Source organism: Callospermophilus lateralis, chromosome 3 (genome assembly GCF_048772815.1).
Source record: "Callospermophilus lateralis isolate mCalLat2 chromosome 3, mCalLat2.hap1, whole genome shotgun sequence".
In the NCBI taxonomy this organism is placed as follows: Eukaryota; Metazoa; Chordata; class Mammalia; order Rodentia; family Sciuridae; genus Callospermophilus; species Callospermophilus lateralis.
The window spans coordinates 29,914,312-29,928,747 of record NC_135307.1 but is presented as its reverse complement, the minus strand read 5'-3'; the positions used below and the strand labels follow the sequence as shown (position 1 = coordinate 29,928,747).

General features: G+C 50.6%; 1 protein-coding gene and 1 pseudogene across 3 annotated transcripts in view; both read right to left on the bottom strand.

Annotated features, from left to right (window-relative positions):
* The window catches only part of Mideas (mitotic deacetylase associated SANT domain protein), a 68,614-nt gene that overhangs the window by 21,654 nt on the left and 32,524 nt on the right, over positions 1 to 14,436 (bottom strand). For all 3 annotated transcript variants that reach the window (XM_076849893.2, XM_076849895.2, XM_076849894.2), the window contains exon 2: positions 3,387 to 5,084. In XM_076849893.2, the coding sequence (XP_076706008.2) occupies positions 3,387 to 4,841 (1,455 nt within the window). In that variant the 5' untranslated portion in view covers positions 4,842 to 5,084. The remainder of the gene's footprint in view (positions 1 to 3,386; positions 5,085 to 14,436) is intronic.
* On the bottom strand, positions 1,792 to 3,186 carry LOC143393461 (heterogeneous nuclear ribonucleoprotein A3-like; annotated as a pseudogene).

The window sequence follows — 14,436 nt, the reverse complement described above, 5'->3', positions numbered from 1 at the left end:
ATGGTGCTGAGACTTGAACCCAGTGCCTCACACATGTTAAGCAAGCGCTCTACCATGAGCTACAGCCTCAGCCCCTTAGCCTCTAACTATTAAAAACACATCTCTGCAAAACGAAGTAAGAAACCCAAGTAAGCGATGATTTTTCTTTTCCTTTTTTTTCTTTTTGTACCAGGGACTGAACTCAGGGCACTCTATCATTGAGCCACATCCCCAACCCTATTTTCTCTTACTGAGTTGCTTTTTTTTTTTTTTTTTTTTTTAGAGACTGAGTCTCACTTTTGCTGAGGCTGGCTTTGAACTTGTGATCCTCCTGCCTCAGCCTTCCAAGCCTATAGGATTACAGGAGTCTGCCACTGTGCCCAACGTTAGGGATGGTTTGGTTTTGTTTCTGTACTGGGAATTGAAGCCAGGGACTTTCTACCACTGAGCTACATCTCCAGTGCCTCCTGCACCTCCCCACCATATTTTTTGTTTTGTTTTCTTTCTTTCTTTTTTTTTTTTTTTAAAGAGAGAGAGAGAAAATTTTTTAATATTTATTTTTTAGTTCTCGGCAGACACAACATCTTTGTTTGTATGTGGTGCTGAGGATCGAACCTGGGCCGCACGCATGCCAGGCGAGCGCGCTACCGCTTGAACCACATCCCCAGCCCCCCCCCCCCTTTTTTTTTTTTGAGGCAGGTTCTCACTAAATTGGCCAGGCTGACTTTGAACTTGCCATCCTCCTGTGTCAGCCTTTCAAACAGCTGAGATTATAGGCATGCACAAGGGGTGGTCTTTGCATCTACTTTTCCACAGGTAGCTAGCAGGAGTGAAGTTTGGCTGTCCCTAAACACAGGGCAAATTCTGCAGCCTTCTACTTCTCAGGCCTTGAGGCATTTGGTGATTGAGGCCTCTAGTGAAAGAAGGAGCCAACACTGGTTTGGGGTCAGATACTAGACCTCTATTCCAGCTACATGACCTTGGGAAATCCCACTTTGGGCTCAGCATTTCAAGGTAAGAAACAGGGAAAGATGACAACACCCTTCTCATTGGATTTGATGATAAATTATGTGTGATCAGGTTAAAAAAAAAAGAGAGAGAGAGAGAGAGCGAAAGAAAGAAAGAAAAACTACAAGCATAACATGTGTGTGTGCTCAAATTCTATTCACTCTTCGTCTCTATTGTTATTGTCTTTTGTTTTTTTTAAAAAAAATCAACTTTATTGTAGTATAGTTTATATAAAGCAAATGAACCTATTTTAAATGAAATTTGACAGTTACAATCAGCATGTAAGCACCATCACATTCTTGTCTTTTAGCACACTGGACCTGGAAATGGTCTCACCTCCTTTCCCAATCCTCCATGTATATAAACCTCTGCTTCCCTTCAGGTATGAATTCTTATGTAGGGGTCGTTTGCATGTCTTTTTTTAAAAAAAAAAAAAAGTTTAAAATTCCTCAATTTTTTATTCCTGATACCACTACTACAATTTATAGGGAAATATGCCTGATATGAAAAAGGGCAAAGTTACAATTGATTAAAAGACCTCAGGAATGTACATCTAATTAACACTGCATTGCATTAATCAACAGCTGCACTTTTTGCAAACTGTGGCTATGACAGTCCTGAACAAGAAGGGTTTCCTGTATAAGCTACAGTAACTTTTCTGACTATGGATTATCATTCCTTCTGTGGCAGATCTTTACAATTCTTTTAAAGCATTTGGGATGACTGACTCAAAGTAACCTGGAACTTTCCTGACAACTCCTCACTCTCTCTCCTGCTAAGAACTGTAGCCCTCTTCTCCTGTTTTTAAAACCTTCTGCTACCATATCCACCACTCTACCACTAACTCCATAACCACCACCACAGGAACTGCCAGAACTTCTTCCACCAAAACTTCTTCCCTTCATGGGACCATAATTTGATTTCTTTTGTCCACTGTAATTTCCAAAATCATTATTGTTCCCACCACCACCAAAATTTCCTCCTTCATTGTAAACATCATATCTACCACCACATCCACCACCTTGGTTTCCATACTCTGGTCCACCACCACCATAGCCTCCTCTACTACAATAACCAGGACCACCGCCCTAGTTGCCACCATCACCTCCAAATTCATTATATCCACCATCACCTCCGCCATAACTACCTCTGCTGCCACCACCTCCACCACCACAGCCTCCTTTTCCACCAAAGTTTCTACCACCAAAGTTACTTCCACCATCTCCAAAGTTACCTCCACCACCTCCAAAGTTTCCTCCACAACCCGTAAAGTTGCCAGATCCACCTCCACGACCTCTTTGTAATCCAGCAGTCTGCATCTCTTGTTTAGGAAGGGCCTTTCTCACTTCACAATTATGCCCATTAATACTGTGCTATTTCCAAACAATAATTTTGTCAACTGTATCATGCTCATCAAAAGTTATAAAAGTTGGGCTGGGTATCTAGCTCAGTTGATAGAGTGCTTCCCTTGCATGCACAAGGCCCTGGGTTCAATCCCCAGCAACACACACACAAAAGTTCCAAAAGCAAATCCTCTCTTTTTCCCACTCTGCCTATCTTCCATAACTTCTATGGTTTCAATCTTGCCGTACTTTTCAAAGTAATCTCTCAAATTATATTCTTCTGTATTTTCTTTAATACCAACAAAAAAATCTTCTTCACTGTTAGATGGGCACCAGGCTTTATAGAATCCTCTCTAGAAACAGCACTCTCTGGTTCCACTACCTGCCCGTCGACCTTGTGTGGCCAAGCACACGTGGCTGTATCCACCTCTTCAATACAAAGACACAAAACCACAGCCCCTGGAATGTTTTGTTTGGGGGTCTCTCATTACCACACAATCTGTGAGTGTGCCCCATTTCTCAAAATGTTCTCTTGAACTATCATCAAAGCTCAGATCACCAATAAATAGCTTCCTCAATTGCTATGGTTCCTTTTTAAAAAAAAAAAAATTATTTATTTATTTGTTCTAATTACTTATGACAGCAGAATGCACTTGGATTCATAGTTCACAAATAGAACACAATTTTCACTTCTCTGGTTGTAATAAAGTAGAGTCACACCATTCGTGCAATCCTACATGTAACAAGGGTAAGGATGTAGGTCTCATTCCACCATCTTTGCCACCCCCATACCCCCTGGTTCCTTTGGATTGTTGCCCTCCTCCCCCAGGCTGTGCGGCTGCAGCAGCAGCTGGAGGTGACTAGGCTGCGGATTCACCTCCAGAGACCAGACTCACTTCTTCCAACTCAAGCTCAAGTTCAATACAGGATCAAGAGGAAGAGGCGGGGCCAGCTGTCACTGTTTGCCTTAATGAATGAAAAGGCTGCCCTTGTGGACCTATTGTCTCTTGCTATCCCCTGCCCCCTGCCAGGTCTGTCACCCAATACCCATCTCACCTTTGAGTTCTGCAGTGAGGCCAGCTCCACCGCCTTCTGGGCCAGGGTGAGCAAATTGGCCTCCTGGGATGCCCGTCGCCTCCGTCTTGTGCTCTGGATCACCCCACCCCGTAGCACCTGTCCACAGTCCCCTGTGCCTCCTGCCCTCAGGCCCTCCTCGTTGCCCATGGCGGGAACCTCACGCTCCCGACCATTGGGTGCCAGTCTTTCCCCATCAGCCAGCAGCTGAGACTCCCTCAGTTCCAGTGGGAATCCCAGAGCTTCGGGATGGGGCTGCCCCAGGGAGCTGGGTGGCTGCTGCTGCAGGGGCCACTGATGTAGGAACAGATTGCCAGTGGGCTCCTGCCCGGGTTGGGTGCCAGCTCCATCCAGGGAGGTGGGAGGCAGAATCCCCTCTTTGGAGAGGCGGCGGGATCGGCGGGGGAAGGCGATCTGGGGCTGAGGTAGCATGGGCTGCGGGGCTGCCTCCTGCAGGAGGGCCTTGCGCAGTTCTGGGTTCATATCTGGGTTGTGGGGAAAGGGGTAAGGAGCCATGCTGTGGTGAGCCAGGTGGGACTGTCCCAGTGGCCCAGCCGGTGGCAGGCCAAAGTCCTGGGGCTGCTGCGAGGGTGGCTGCTGCATGGAGTAAAAGTTCTCGAAGAGCTGCATCTGCGGCAGGGCGGCCTGCTGCTGCTGCTGCTGCTGCTGCTGCTGCTGTTGCTGCTGCTGCTGCTGCTGCTTCTGTGGGGGGAAGGCAGCAGCAGGGTTGGGGGGTGGCGGGCCCTGCCGGAAGACCTGCCGGTTCACCTGGTGTCCAAATGCCAACTGGAAGGGTTGCAGGGGCAGCGTCTGGTTTGGGGGTTTCTTGGCATGGAAAGAGTTCAGGGGTGCCTGGGGCCGCCCCACTTCCAACTGCACCTTCTGGGGCATCATGGGACGCACTGTGTTTCCATAGCGGTCTACCTGTGACCCCCCCACTTTCTCCCGCTTCAGTGCCTCGGGGTGGTTATAGTAGGTGGAGACCCCCACGCTGGGATGAGGGCTCCCTTTGTGTCCGCTGTAGAGGGACAGGCGGTTCCATGAATGAGGCGGAGGCTGGCCTGGCTGCTGCTGCCAGCCACTGTCACTAACACCCCCACCCCCTCCATGCTCTGGGCCACGCCCTGGGGCCATCACAGAGTTGGGCCACTTGACTGAGCCCACCTGCTGGGACAACATGGCTGTTGGGTTCCGATCAGGCCCATATACCACAGAGTTCAGCAGGGCCAGGCTGTTAGGAGCGGGCAGCTCCACGGGCTGGGAAGTGGAGGCAGCGCCTGCTGGACTCTCGTGCTCACCGTACTGCTCCTCCTTCACTCTGATGGACTGTTGAGGAGCCTGCAAGGGTGGTGGCTGCTCCTTGGCAGCTGCCTCCTGGTCCCCAAAGAGACAGCGCTTCCGCTTGTTCTGAGCCTTAGGCTGGGCCTGGAGGTTCATGGTGTGGCCAACGGAGCCCAGCAGTGAGACCTCCTTCACCAGTTGCCCATTCCCTGGGGAAAGGTCCTGCTGGAAGGCTGGCCCTAGCCCAGAAGCCAGCGAGGGCAGAGCAGGGGTTGATGATACTGGATGATGTGGTCAGGCACAGGGAGAGGGAACAGCTGGCATCTCCTTTCTCTTCCAGAAAGTCTCTTGGGCTCATCTACTCTTCCCAGATCATAATGCTCCACAGGGTCCTGGAGCCTGCAAAAAGAGAGTGACAAAGTCAGTCACAGGATCCCTGGACATCAGCACAAGTGTGAGAAAGAGGCCCCGAAGGCCTTCTAGTCCTTATGTCACAGAGCAGCACTGGTAAGGCTGCAGAATCACAGCCTTTCCGAGGTACTCTTGTCCCACCACCTCCTGGTTAAGCTCCAGGGCTGCTGTATTTGATTGTATAACGTATGCATTTTACAAAGGCATATGTTGAAGGACCAGAGAGGCTGGGATCCATCCTGATCCCTGGGGCATGCTGGGAAAAAGGGCAACAAAGGCCAAATAGGGCTCCTTTGTCCTCTTAACCCAGGCCTCAGCCCACTGGGCAGGGGCACCAGTCCTCATTGCTCATCTGTCTATACAAAAGCCTCCTTCCAGATCCAAGAGGATCTTTATCCAGCCAATACCTCCTCCGTGACACTCCAAGCACATACCAGACACAGGAAGTGCGTGTGTTGGGGTCATTTCCAGCACAGCCACACCTCCTAGGCATCCCCACCATGCCTTCAGAATCCAGCACCCAGGCCAGGCTCACAATCCTTCAAAGTAAGAGGCTTGTAGGTGAGGCCCCACCCCTGGGAAGAGCTGCTGGGTGGGGCTCTGGCTGCAGGAGTCTTTCTCAATTAGCACAAAACCTGTTTTGCAGCCCTGGCTGGCTGGACGCCCAATCCAGTCCAGAAGCTGGTCAACATGGTTGGGGCTGCTCCCCACCCTATCCCTCTATTGCTGAAGAGCCCCTAGCACTCTGAGCAAAGAATAGTCTCATATATGTGAGGTTCAGATTGCTAGAACTTCGATACATAAGGTTTCTCCATGATGTCATAACCAAAGTGCTTAGTTTTTCTCTTTTTGTTTGCTAACATTTTTCTTTCTTTCTTTCTTTTTCTTTTTCTTTTTTGGTGTTGGGGATCAAACCCAGGACTCAACGCATCTGCTTAGCATTGGGTTACATGCCTCAGCCCTCTCTAACTTGATTTTTTAAAAAGGGCTTCTCTATTAATCCTGCTGCTACAGAACAGAATCCAGACCTGCATTTTACAATTTACATAACTGCTTGCATGTATTTTTAAAAACTCTCTCAGTGAGATTTTTTTTTTTTTTCTCCCTGGGCAACTTGGTGGGGGTAGGAGCTACATGCTCACCTCTTCCCCAAGGAATATTCTGATGCTGGATCACTCAGGCTGGGCGGGGAAAGGAGAGGCAGAAAGCTTAGATCGCTCTGGAGAATAAATCTGCAGGTCCAGGTGACCTCAGCCCCTGTATGCTCCAGGTCATCGGTAGCAGCCCAGGCAATTCCCAGGAAACCAGCAGAGAGCAGGGACTGGGCGGATCCAAAGCCCTGCCTACACCCAGTGCTGCCCCCTCTCTGAGGCGAGTCTCGGTGCTATCGCTCCTCTGCACGTTTCCGCAGCTCCGGCCCTGGCTCCCAGGGCCTGCCTGCCTGCCTGCCTGCCTGGCATGACTCACTGGAGGCCCACTCCCTGTCTTTCACTTTCGCCCAGCATCCAGAAGAGGAGTAACTTCCCTCTTGAAGTCCTCCGTGGGCTCCTGAGCCCTGAAGGCAGTAAGAGACCCTCTCAGGGTGCATCTCCTTTGTCTTCATTTAGGGTAGCTGCAGAGAGGATTAAGACTGGGACTGGGGGCATCCAAGTCACTCTAGCCCCCAGCAGGAGGGGGAGGATTTGGACAAGAATGGAAAGCTTTTAAACAAACCCTTCTCTTGCTTTTAAACCCTCTTTCCCGGACAGCCAACCCAATTCATAGCAGAGATCCAAAAGCCAGTCCCCAGACTGAAAGTCACCCTGGCGCGCTTGTGAAGCTACAGGGTGGGACTGTGGGGCTGTGCCTCTCCCAGGGAGCCTCAGGCCCAGTGAACTAGAAGTCCGTGTGTGCAGAAGTGAGACAGAGGAAGGAAGAACGTTTGAGAGGGGAGGGGCAGAGGGGTACCCAGCAGGCCCAGGGGCACCCAGCAGGCCCATGTGCCCTGGTGCCTTGGTGGGAGGAGGGGGGAAGCGTTCACATGCACTCATGCCTCCCCCCTTCACAGCTCTGTCGCCCAGCGAGCCACAGCACAGGCTTGGGGGTTGGGACCTGGAGCAAGGGAAGGCCCACGTGGCAGGCAGGCCTGGGTGCGCGTGCCAGTGTGTGCCTGATAGAGGGGCCCAGGCAGGGGCAGATGTCGGGGAACAGGGTGGAGCCTGTGCAGGGAGCTCCAGTACTCAGCCCAGAGGGGCTGCGCTCAGCTGCTAGGACCCTATTCGCTAATTCTGCACATGGAGGGGGCCATGGTTGGGGATACTGAGACAGACACTGCCTTAGAACAAATCAAGGAGCCTGGTTTGGGGGAAGTTGAATTATCCCCAAAAGCTTCCTGCTGCAAAGGCCTCCCTGTCACCCCCACTAGAGAGCACAGTGCCAGGGACACAGACACACAGATCTGGGGCCCCCAAAGAAGAAAGGCCAGCCTCTGAGGGGATGGGGAGAGGAGTAAAAAATGCCTGGGAACCTGGGAGGAAGAGGGGAGGGGACCACCCAGGAGGCAGAGCACTGAGGAGCAGCAGCAACAACAACAAAGCAATGCTGGGCTTATGCCACTAAGGTCCTCAGTACTTTGCATTCTTTTAATTCCCACAACAGCCTTATAAGGCTGGTGTTGCTATTTTAACTTCCATTTCTGCAGGTGAGGAAGATGAGGCTCCTAGAAGCTAAGTAACTTGCCTGTGTTCACCCATAATTACATCTCAGAACCAAGACTTAAAGCCAGATCTGCCAGACTCCAAGACCAAGCTCTTACTCCTCCAGGAAGCCCGGGGTTCATTTCCCAGCACCCCACCACCTTCAGAGTGAGGGTCTGCTGACACAGATACTCCTCTTTGGCAGTGGGAAGTCTCCTCTTGCCTGACCCCTTGGCAGGTAACCCTCTCCCATTCTACCCAAGACAGCTGAGACCCTCAGTCTTGCGGAAGGCAGGGAAGGGACCTCACCACAAAGGGCACTGCAGGCACAGGAGATCCAGCAGCAGGGAGGCCTGACACTTCCTCCAGCAGCACTGACCACCAGGCTGGGCTCTCTGGCTCCTGCAGTCTCCCAGCTGGCTCAGTTCTGGCTGCCACGGGGGTGGTTCCCAGCTGTGAGCCCATTAGCACCTCCCTGCCTACTTGGGACGGAACTAAACCACCTCTTCCCATTTCTTCTGCTCCATTCCTACTCCTCAGTCCCTCAGATGGTAGTCAGCCTGGCCTTCCTTGCAGGGAGGAAGAGGAAGGAAGCCACCCTCTGCAAAAGCTGCCGACCTATGAGCCAAGTCCCAAAGGTACAGGGAAGAGGGTATAAGAAGGAACCCCAGGGGCTGGGGATGTGGCTCAAGCGGGTAGCGCACTCGCCTGGCATGCGTGCGGCCCGAGTTCGATCCTCAGCACCACATACAAACAAAGATGTTGTGTCCGCCGATAACTAAAATATAAATAATAAAATTCTCTCTCTCTCTCTTAAAAAAAAAAAAGAAGAAGAAGAAGGAACCCCAGTAGGCAGCTCACCCCTGGGACCAGATGCAGGGCCTCTGACAACGGATGCAGGAACACTGTAAAAGGAAACCCACAGCCACCATGGGGCCCCAGACTCTGCAACCCACTCTATCAATCTGTCAGACTGTCACGCTCTCTTCCCGCGTCCCTTCCCTCCAGGCTTTTCTCTACTGCAAGCAATCCTTGACCAGACCCACAGTTCCCCCTGGGCTGAAGGCAAGGCAAGAGGCAGCACCAGCTGCCCGGAACCTGTGATGCTTTCAGGAATATCTATAGCGAGAAGCAAGCAGTGTGTGTCACAAAATAAAAGCTGCCCTGAACCCACCTGTGGGTGTGCTATAAGGGCTTGTGGATGTTCTGTGTTCATGGTCACCATGCTCTGCAGGGATGACAGCCCTAACACAAAGCTTTCTCAAGTGTCATCAGCAGCCCAGCTCATGTCCAGCATTGGCTGGCCCACCCAAGAGAGTCTGGTGAGCCCTTGCCACAGGGCAGAGGACCAGGCCGTAGCCACTGAGGGGACCAGGCCACTCACCAGCCACCTGGAGCAATCAGTGTTTCATCTAAGAAATAAGACTGCTCGGGGGCTGGGGTTGTGGCTCAGTGGTAGCACACTTGCCTGGCATCCATGAGGCACTGGGTTTGATTCTCAACACCGCATATGAATAAATAAAATGAAGGTCCATCAACAACTAAAACATATTTAAAAGAAAAGAAAAAGAAACAAGACTGCTATGAGTCAAGGACACACAGGCAGAGACGAGGTGCCTAGCGGCCACAGGGGCTCAGCTCTGACCTGGGCTGGAGCCAAATGGATACTCCCCACCCAACCCCTCCACCCCCAGGACCTCAGAAGCTAATGCTCCAAGATCCTGCTCTTAAATCTGGGCCACCCCCAGTCCTGCAAGCTCAGCACTAGGAAGCAGGGGAGTCACGGCTCATCCATCTCCCACCTAAGAGCAAGAGAGACCCAAACAAGGCATCCAACAAGGCCCTGAACTCCAGATGAGTCACTTTTCTAAGCATCAAAGGCACTGTCTTGGGACAAAGTCTAAACTGCCTACCCTGCCCACAAGTCCCTACAGACTTTGGCTCCTGCCACCTCTCCAGACAAGGCACATTTGAGTCATACAGTCATACGGTCAGGACCTCCAATGTGCTGTTCCCGCTTTGCTTCCAGGTCTCTGGCCAGGCTGAACTCTGCCTACAAGACCTTCCCTCCTTTCTCATCTGGCCAAGTCCTGCTCATCCTTCAGGGCTCAGACACTGCTTCCTCTGCAAAGCTTCCTGACCCCAAGGCTGAGTGAGATAGGAGCTGCCATGTGAGCTCATCACACCACCTAACCCCACCCCCACATCCTCAGCACATTAATCCTAGGTTCCTGTTTCCTCGTCCCCAGCAGACAGTGGACTCTGTGGCACAGTCTGCAGAACCTTGTGCCTTGACACTGTTTATAACTGCCTCATGGGATGCTCATTCAAGACTGCACCCAAGTGAGTCAGAGCATACCTGGGCAGAGGCACTACTCACAGCCAGGTGTCTGGCTCGGACCCCTGCCTGCTCCCAAGGCCAGTCTCGCTCCATGATGCACACTCCCCACGAGGCTGAATGATGTGAAAAGGTGCAGCCCCAAGACCCTACTCCAACCTCGCAGCCCAGGCCCTCTCAGTAAAGTGAACACAAATCCTTTTCCAATGTCTGGCCCAGGATCTACCTGCTCCTGGACTGTAACTTTCGGTCCCACACTACATGTAGACCACTTGGAAAAAGGCCACAAAACTTCCCACCCCTACGTAAACCATGGCCAGGAGCAAGAGTCTGTGGGTCTGTTTACCTGGTGCCCTGACATGACTGACCTGGGCCTCAAAACACCAAGGTCCTGCTAGGACAACCTGGCAGGGTTATGACATGGGACCCAGGATGGCCCGGCTGGCTCCCTAGTCCAGGCTCGGGTTCTAAAAGGCTCTCTCCCAGCTATCTGGGTCCATGGCTACAGCCAGACTGGGTAAGTGGTCTTGGGCCAGCTAGAATTGCCCAAGTCCTAAATAAACTTTCCCTCTAGACACAGTAGCTGTCTGAGGGCCATTTGCCCTCTACCCCACCACAACTGGGAATTCACTCACAGTTCAGAAGGTCCCATTTCTCCAAACCACTGGACATATAAGCCCTGTTCTCAAGGGACTTCCAATAAGGAAGGAAGCTCACAGGCAAAGGGCAGGGACCTGCCTGCCACAAGTGTCACTGTCCCTAGGAGCAGGAGAGAACATACAGGAGGCCTGTGACCTGTCTATTCCCAATAGCGATCCACACAGTCTCTGGATCACCCCATCCCTGTACTGAACTTAAGCTCAGAGATGCAGGGTACAGGCCAACAGGGGAGGCAAGACTCCCCGGGGCCTCAGCCATCAAACCAGTCAGGCTCAGAAGTTTGGCCAGGGTTCAAGCTGGCTGTAGTCTGAGCTCTGACAGTAAAAATGCCAACCCTGAGATACTTTTAAAAGAAATACGTGTGAGAGGGGAATCTTTTGCCTCATGAGACACTCAGGGCTCCATCCAGGCACCCACCTTTACTATCTCCATCCCCCACTGCCCCACAAACACCCACAGGGTATCCAGGGGAGGCCTGGATAACAGTCCCTTTTCCAAGGGGAAGGTGACGCAGAAAGCAACGCAGTCATGGGCAAAGCTGGCAGAGGACCAAGCCTCCAGATTAGGCTTTTACCTACACTGGAGGGACTGACTGGCTACCTCCCTCCGAGGCAAGGGCCACCAAGGATCACAGGTCTGTGCCCACGCCCTCTGTTCCCTAGGGGGTTTATGCCACCAGAGGTTGCTCCGTTCCCCTCCCCTCCCCTTTTGGAAAGGCCCGGCTTTCTTGATGGTCCAGAGCACAGCTCTCTGGAGTCCATGCCTGAGTGCCCTAGTGCCAGCCTTGGCCCTGGGCCAATAGAAGGCCAGTCACAGGGGTCTCCCTTGACATGGCCCCACCCTGTCCCTTCTCCCATCACACACCCTGCCCTGCTGAGGGCCCTTCATCCATTCAGTAAGCATTTGCTGGGTGCTGGCTGCAGGCCACAATCTAGGGACACAGGAGACAAGGCACAGTTTCTGCCCATGCCAAGCTCACAATCTAGTGGGAGGAGAGAAACACTTTGAGCCTCTACAAAGCTGTCCTCTCTACCTGGAAACCCTCAAACCTGTTCTAACAATCAGCCTTCTTTCAAGGCCTGCCTCCTCCAGGCAGCCCTCTAGCACATACTGTTGACACTCTGAATCTTCATGATGTTCCACCGCTATCCCATAATGCTCCTTCAATTTCCTTCTGTTTCTACCCCGAGGCGGAAGCAGCAGGGCCTGGAGGCAGAGTGGGCCAATGGAGAGGGCAGTGGACCGCTTGTTAGAGAACCAGGTGTCTGGGTCCAGGAGGAACTTCATAGCCAGGAATGGGGCAGGGGAGATGAAGGAACCACAGAAATACCTTGTAACAAGGAACTGCCACACGAAACAGTAGCCACCAGCGCTACCTGCATGCCCAAGGTTTTGAGCGTTGCTGCCTTATATAACCACTTATTCCCAACTGGAGAAATGAGGAAAGGCTGGCTCTGAGCAGTAAGTCACCCCGGCTCACAGAGCTCACAGTGAGGAGCCAGGATTTGAATCCAAACCTGCTGACTCCAAATCAGGTCTCTCTATCACACTCTGCTGCTCACCCGTGTCTGTGTTGAGCAGTGGTTCTCAAACTTCAGTGTAGGCAGAAAGACCCATCCTGACAGGGTTTTTCATGGGTCTGGTGGCAGGAGAATGAGGAGCAGGAGGGGAAATCTGCACTACTTCATAGGCAGCTCGGGTGGGGCCCCGGCACGGAACAACCCACAGAACAGCCCCCCAAAACAGGGGAAGGGATCGAGGACCAGGAGCTAGTATGGTGAAGTTTCCCAGGACCCACTACTCACCAGTCCCCAAAAGGAACTACTGCCAGAATGCTGTGCCCTGCCCAGAAGATATGAGGGGTCCCACAGAGTCCTGGGTGGACTCTGCCAGCTAGTCCTAGGGATGACTGGGTTCTTATAGCACTTGGGGCCCAGCCAAGTGCTCATGTTTCTTGAACACCTACTAAGTGCCAGGCACTGTGCTTAGTGTATTGCATGACAATTTAAAACTCTCATTCAAGCTTTATTTTGACTTATTTTACAACCTAGAATGGTATATTCAAAAATATCTACTTAACACAAAGAAGATAGTACTGAGGAACAGTGGATAAAACTACATGATATGAAAATCAAGTAGCAAAATGGGGGAGTTTAGGGGCTGGGATGTGGCTCAAGTGGTAGCACACTTGCCTAGCATTCGTGAGGCACTGGGTTCGATTCTCGGCACCACATACAAATAAAAATAAAGATATTGTGTCCACCTAAAGCTGAAAAATAAACATTTAAAAAAAAAATGGGGGAGTTTAAACTTAGCCTCAGCAACTTAGCAAGGCCCTAAGCAAAATGGCAGACTAATATCCTATCTTATCAATAGCTACTTTAAATGTAAATGTATTAAATACTCCAATTAAAAGGCAGTGGTTGGCACAATTTTTAAAAAGATGATCCAATTACATATAGTTTACAAGAGACACTTTTTATATTCAAAGACATAAACAGGTTGAAAGTAGAGAAACAAAGAGATACCATACAAACAGTAACCATATCAGATATACCAATATCAGACAAATTAGACCTTAAGACAAAAAGTATTACTGGATACAAAAAAGAACATTCTGTAATGATAAAATTTATCTATCCATCAAGAGGCAATCACAGTTATAAACATGCAAGCACCTAAAAACTGGAGCTCCAAAACACATGAACCAAAAACTATCAGAATTGCAGGGAGAAACAAGACAATTCAACAATAATCACCAGAGACTTCAAAACTCCTCTTTCAATAATGGACAGTACAACTAAGCAAAAGATTAACAAGGAAAAAGAATACTTTAATAATTTATTAACAAATTAGATTGAAAAGACATCTACAGAACATTTTACCCAATAGCAGAATACATTCTTCTCAAGCACATGGCACAAAAAGTTACAAATCAATCCATAAAACAGGTTTTAATAAAATTTTTTTAAATACTTTTTTTTAGTTGTTTTCCTTCATTTATTTATATGCAGTGATGAGAATCAAACCCAGTGCCTCACACAAGCTAGGCAAGTACTCTACCACTGAGCTACAACCCCAGCCGGGTTTTAATAAATTTTAAAAGACTGAAGGCCACTCCAACCAGCCAGGGCATGGTGGCGCATGCCTGTAATCCCAGCAACTCAGGAGACTGAGGCAGGAGGACGGTAAGTTCAAACTTAGCCTCAGCAACTTAGCAAGGCTCTACGCAACTTAGTAAGACCCTGTCTCTAATGAAATATTAAAAAGGGCTGTGGATGTGGCTTGGTGGTTATGCACCCCTGGGTTCAATCCCTGGTACCCGCCCCCCCCCAAAAAAAAAAGCCACACTCCTTCCTGAGGCCATGTTCCACACACCTTTTGTGCAGCAGATCTCAGACATTTGAAAATGTCTGGGTAGCCCCTTGCCCATCCCTCACACCACTCACACTGATCCTGACCCCAAGATTGATCTCTGAATCAAAACAGCTGTGCAGCGATGAGGGCTTTGGAGTTGCAGCAGCTTGTCGGGCTGCTCTGCTTTTCCTTGGGAAAATGGCCTCGGGCAAATATTTGTGGCCAGTCTACAGAATATAAAAAAGACAGATTCTTCCCAAAAGAAAGGAACATTCACAGAGCACTTCCCTGAGCTGGACGCTTTACATAT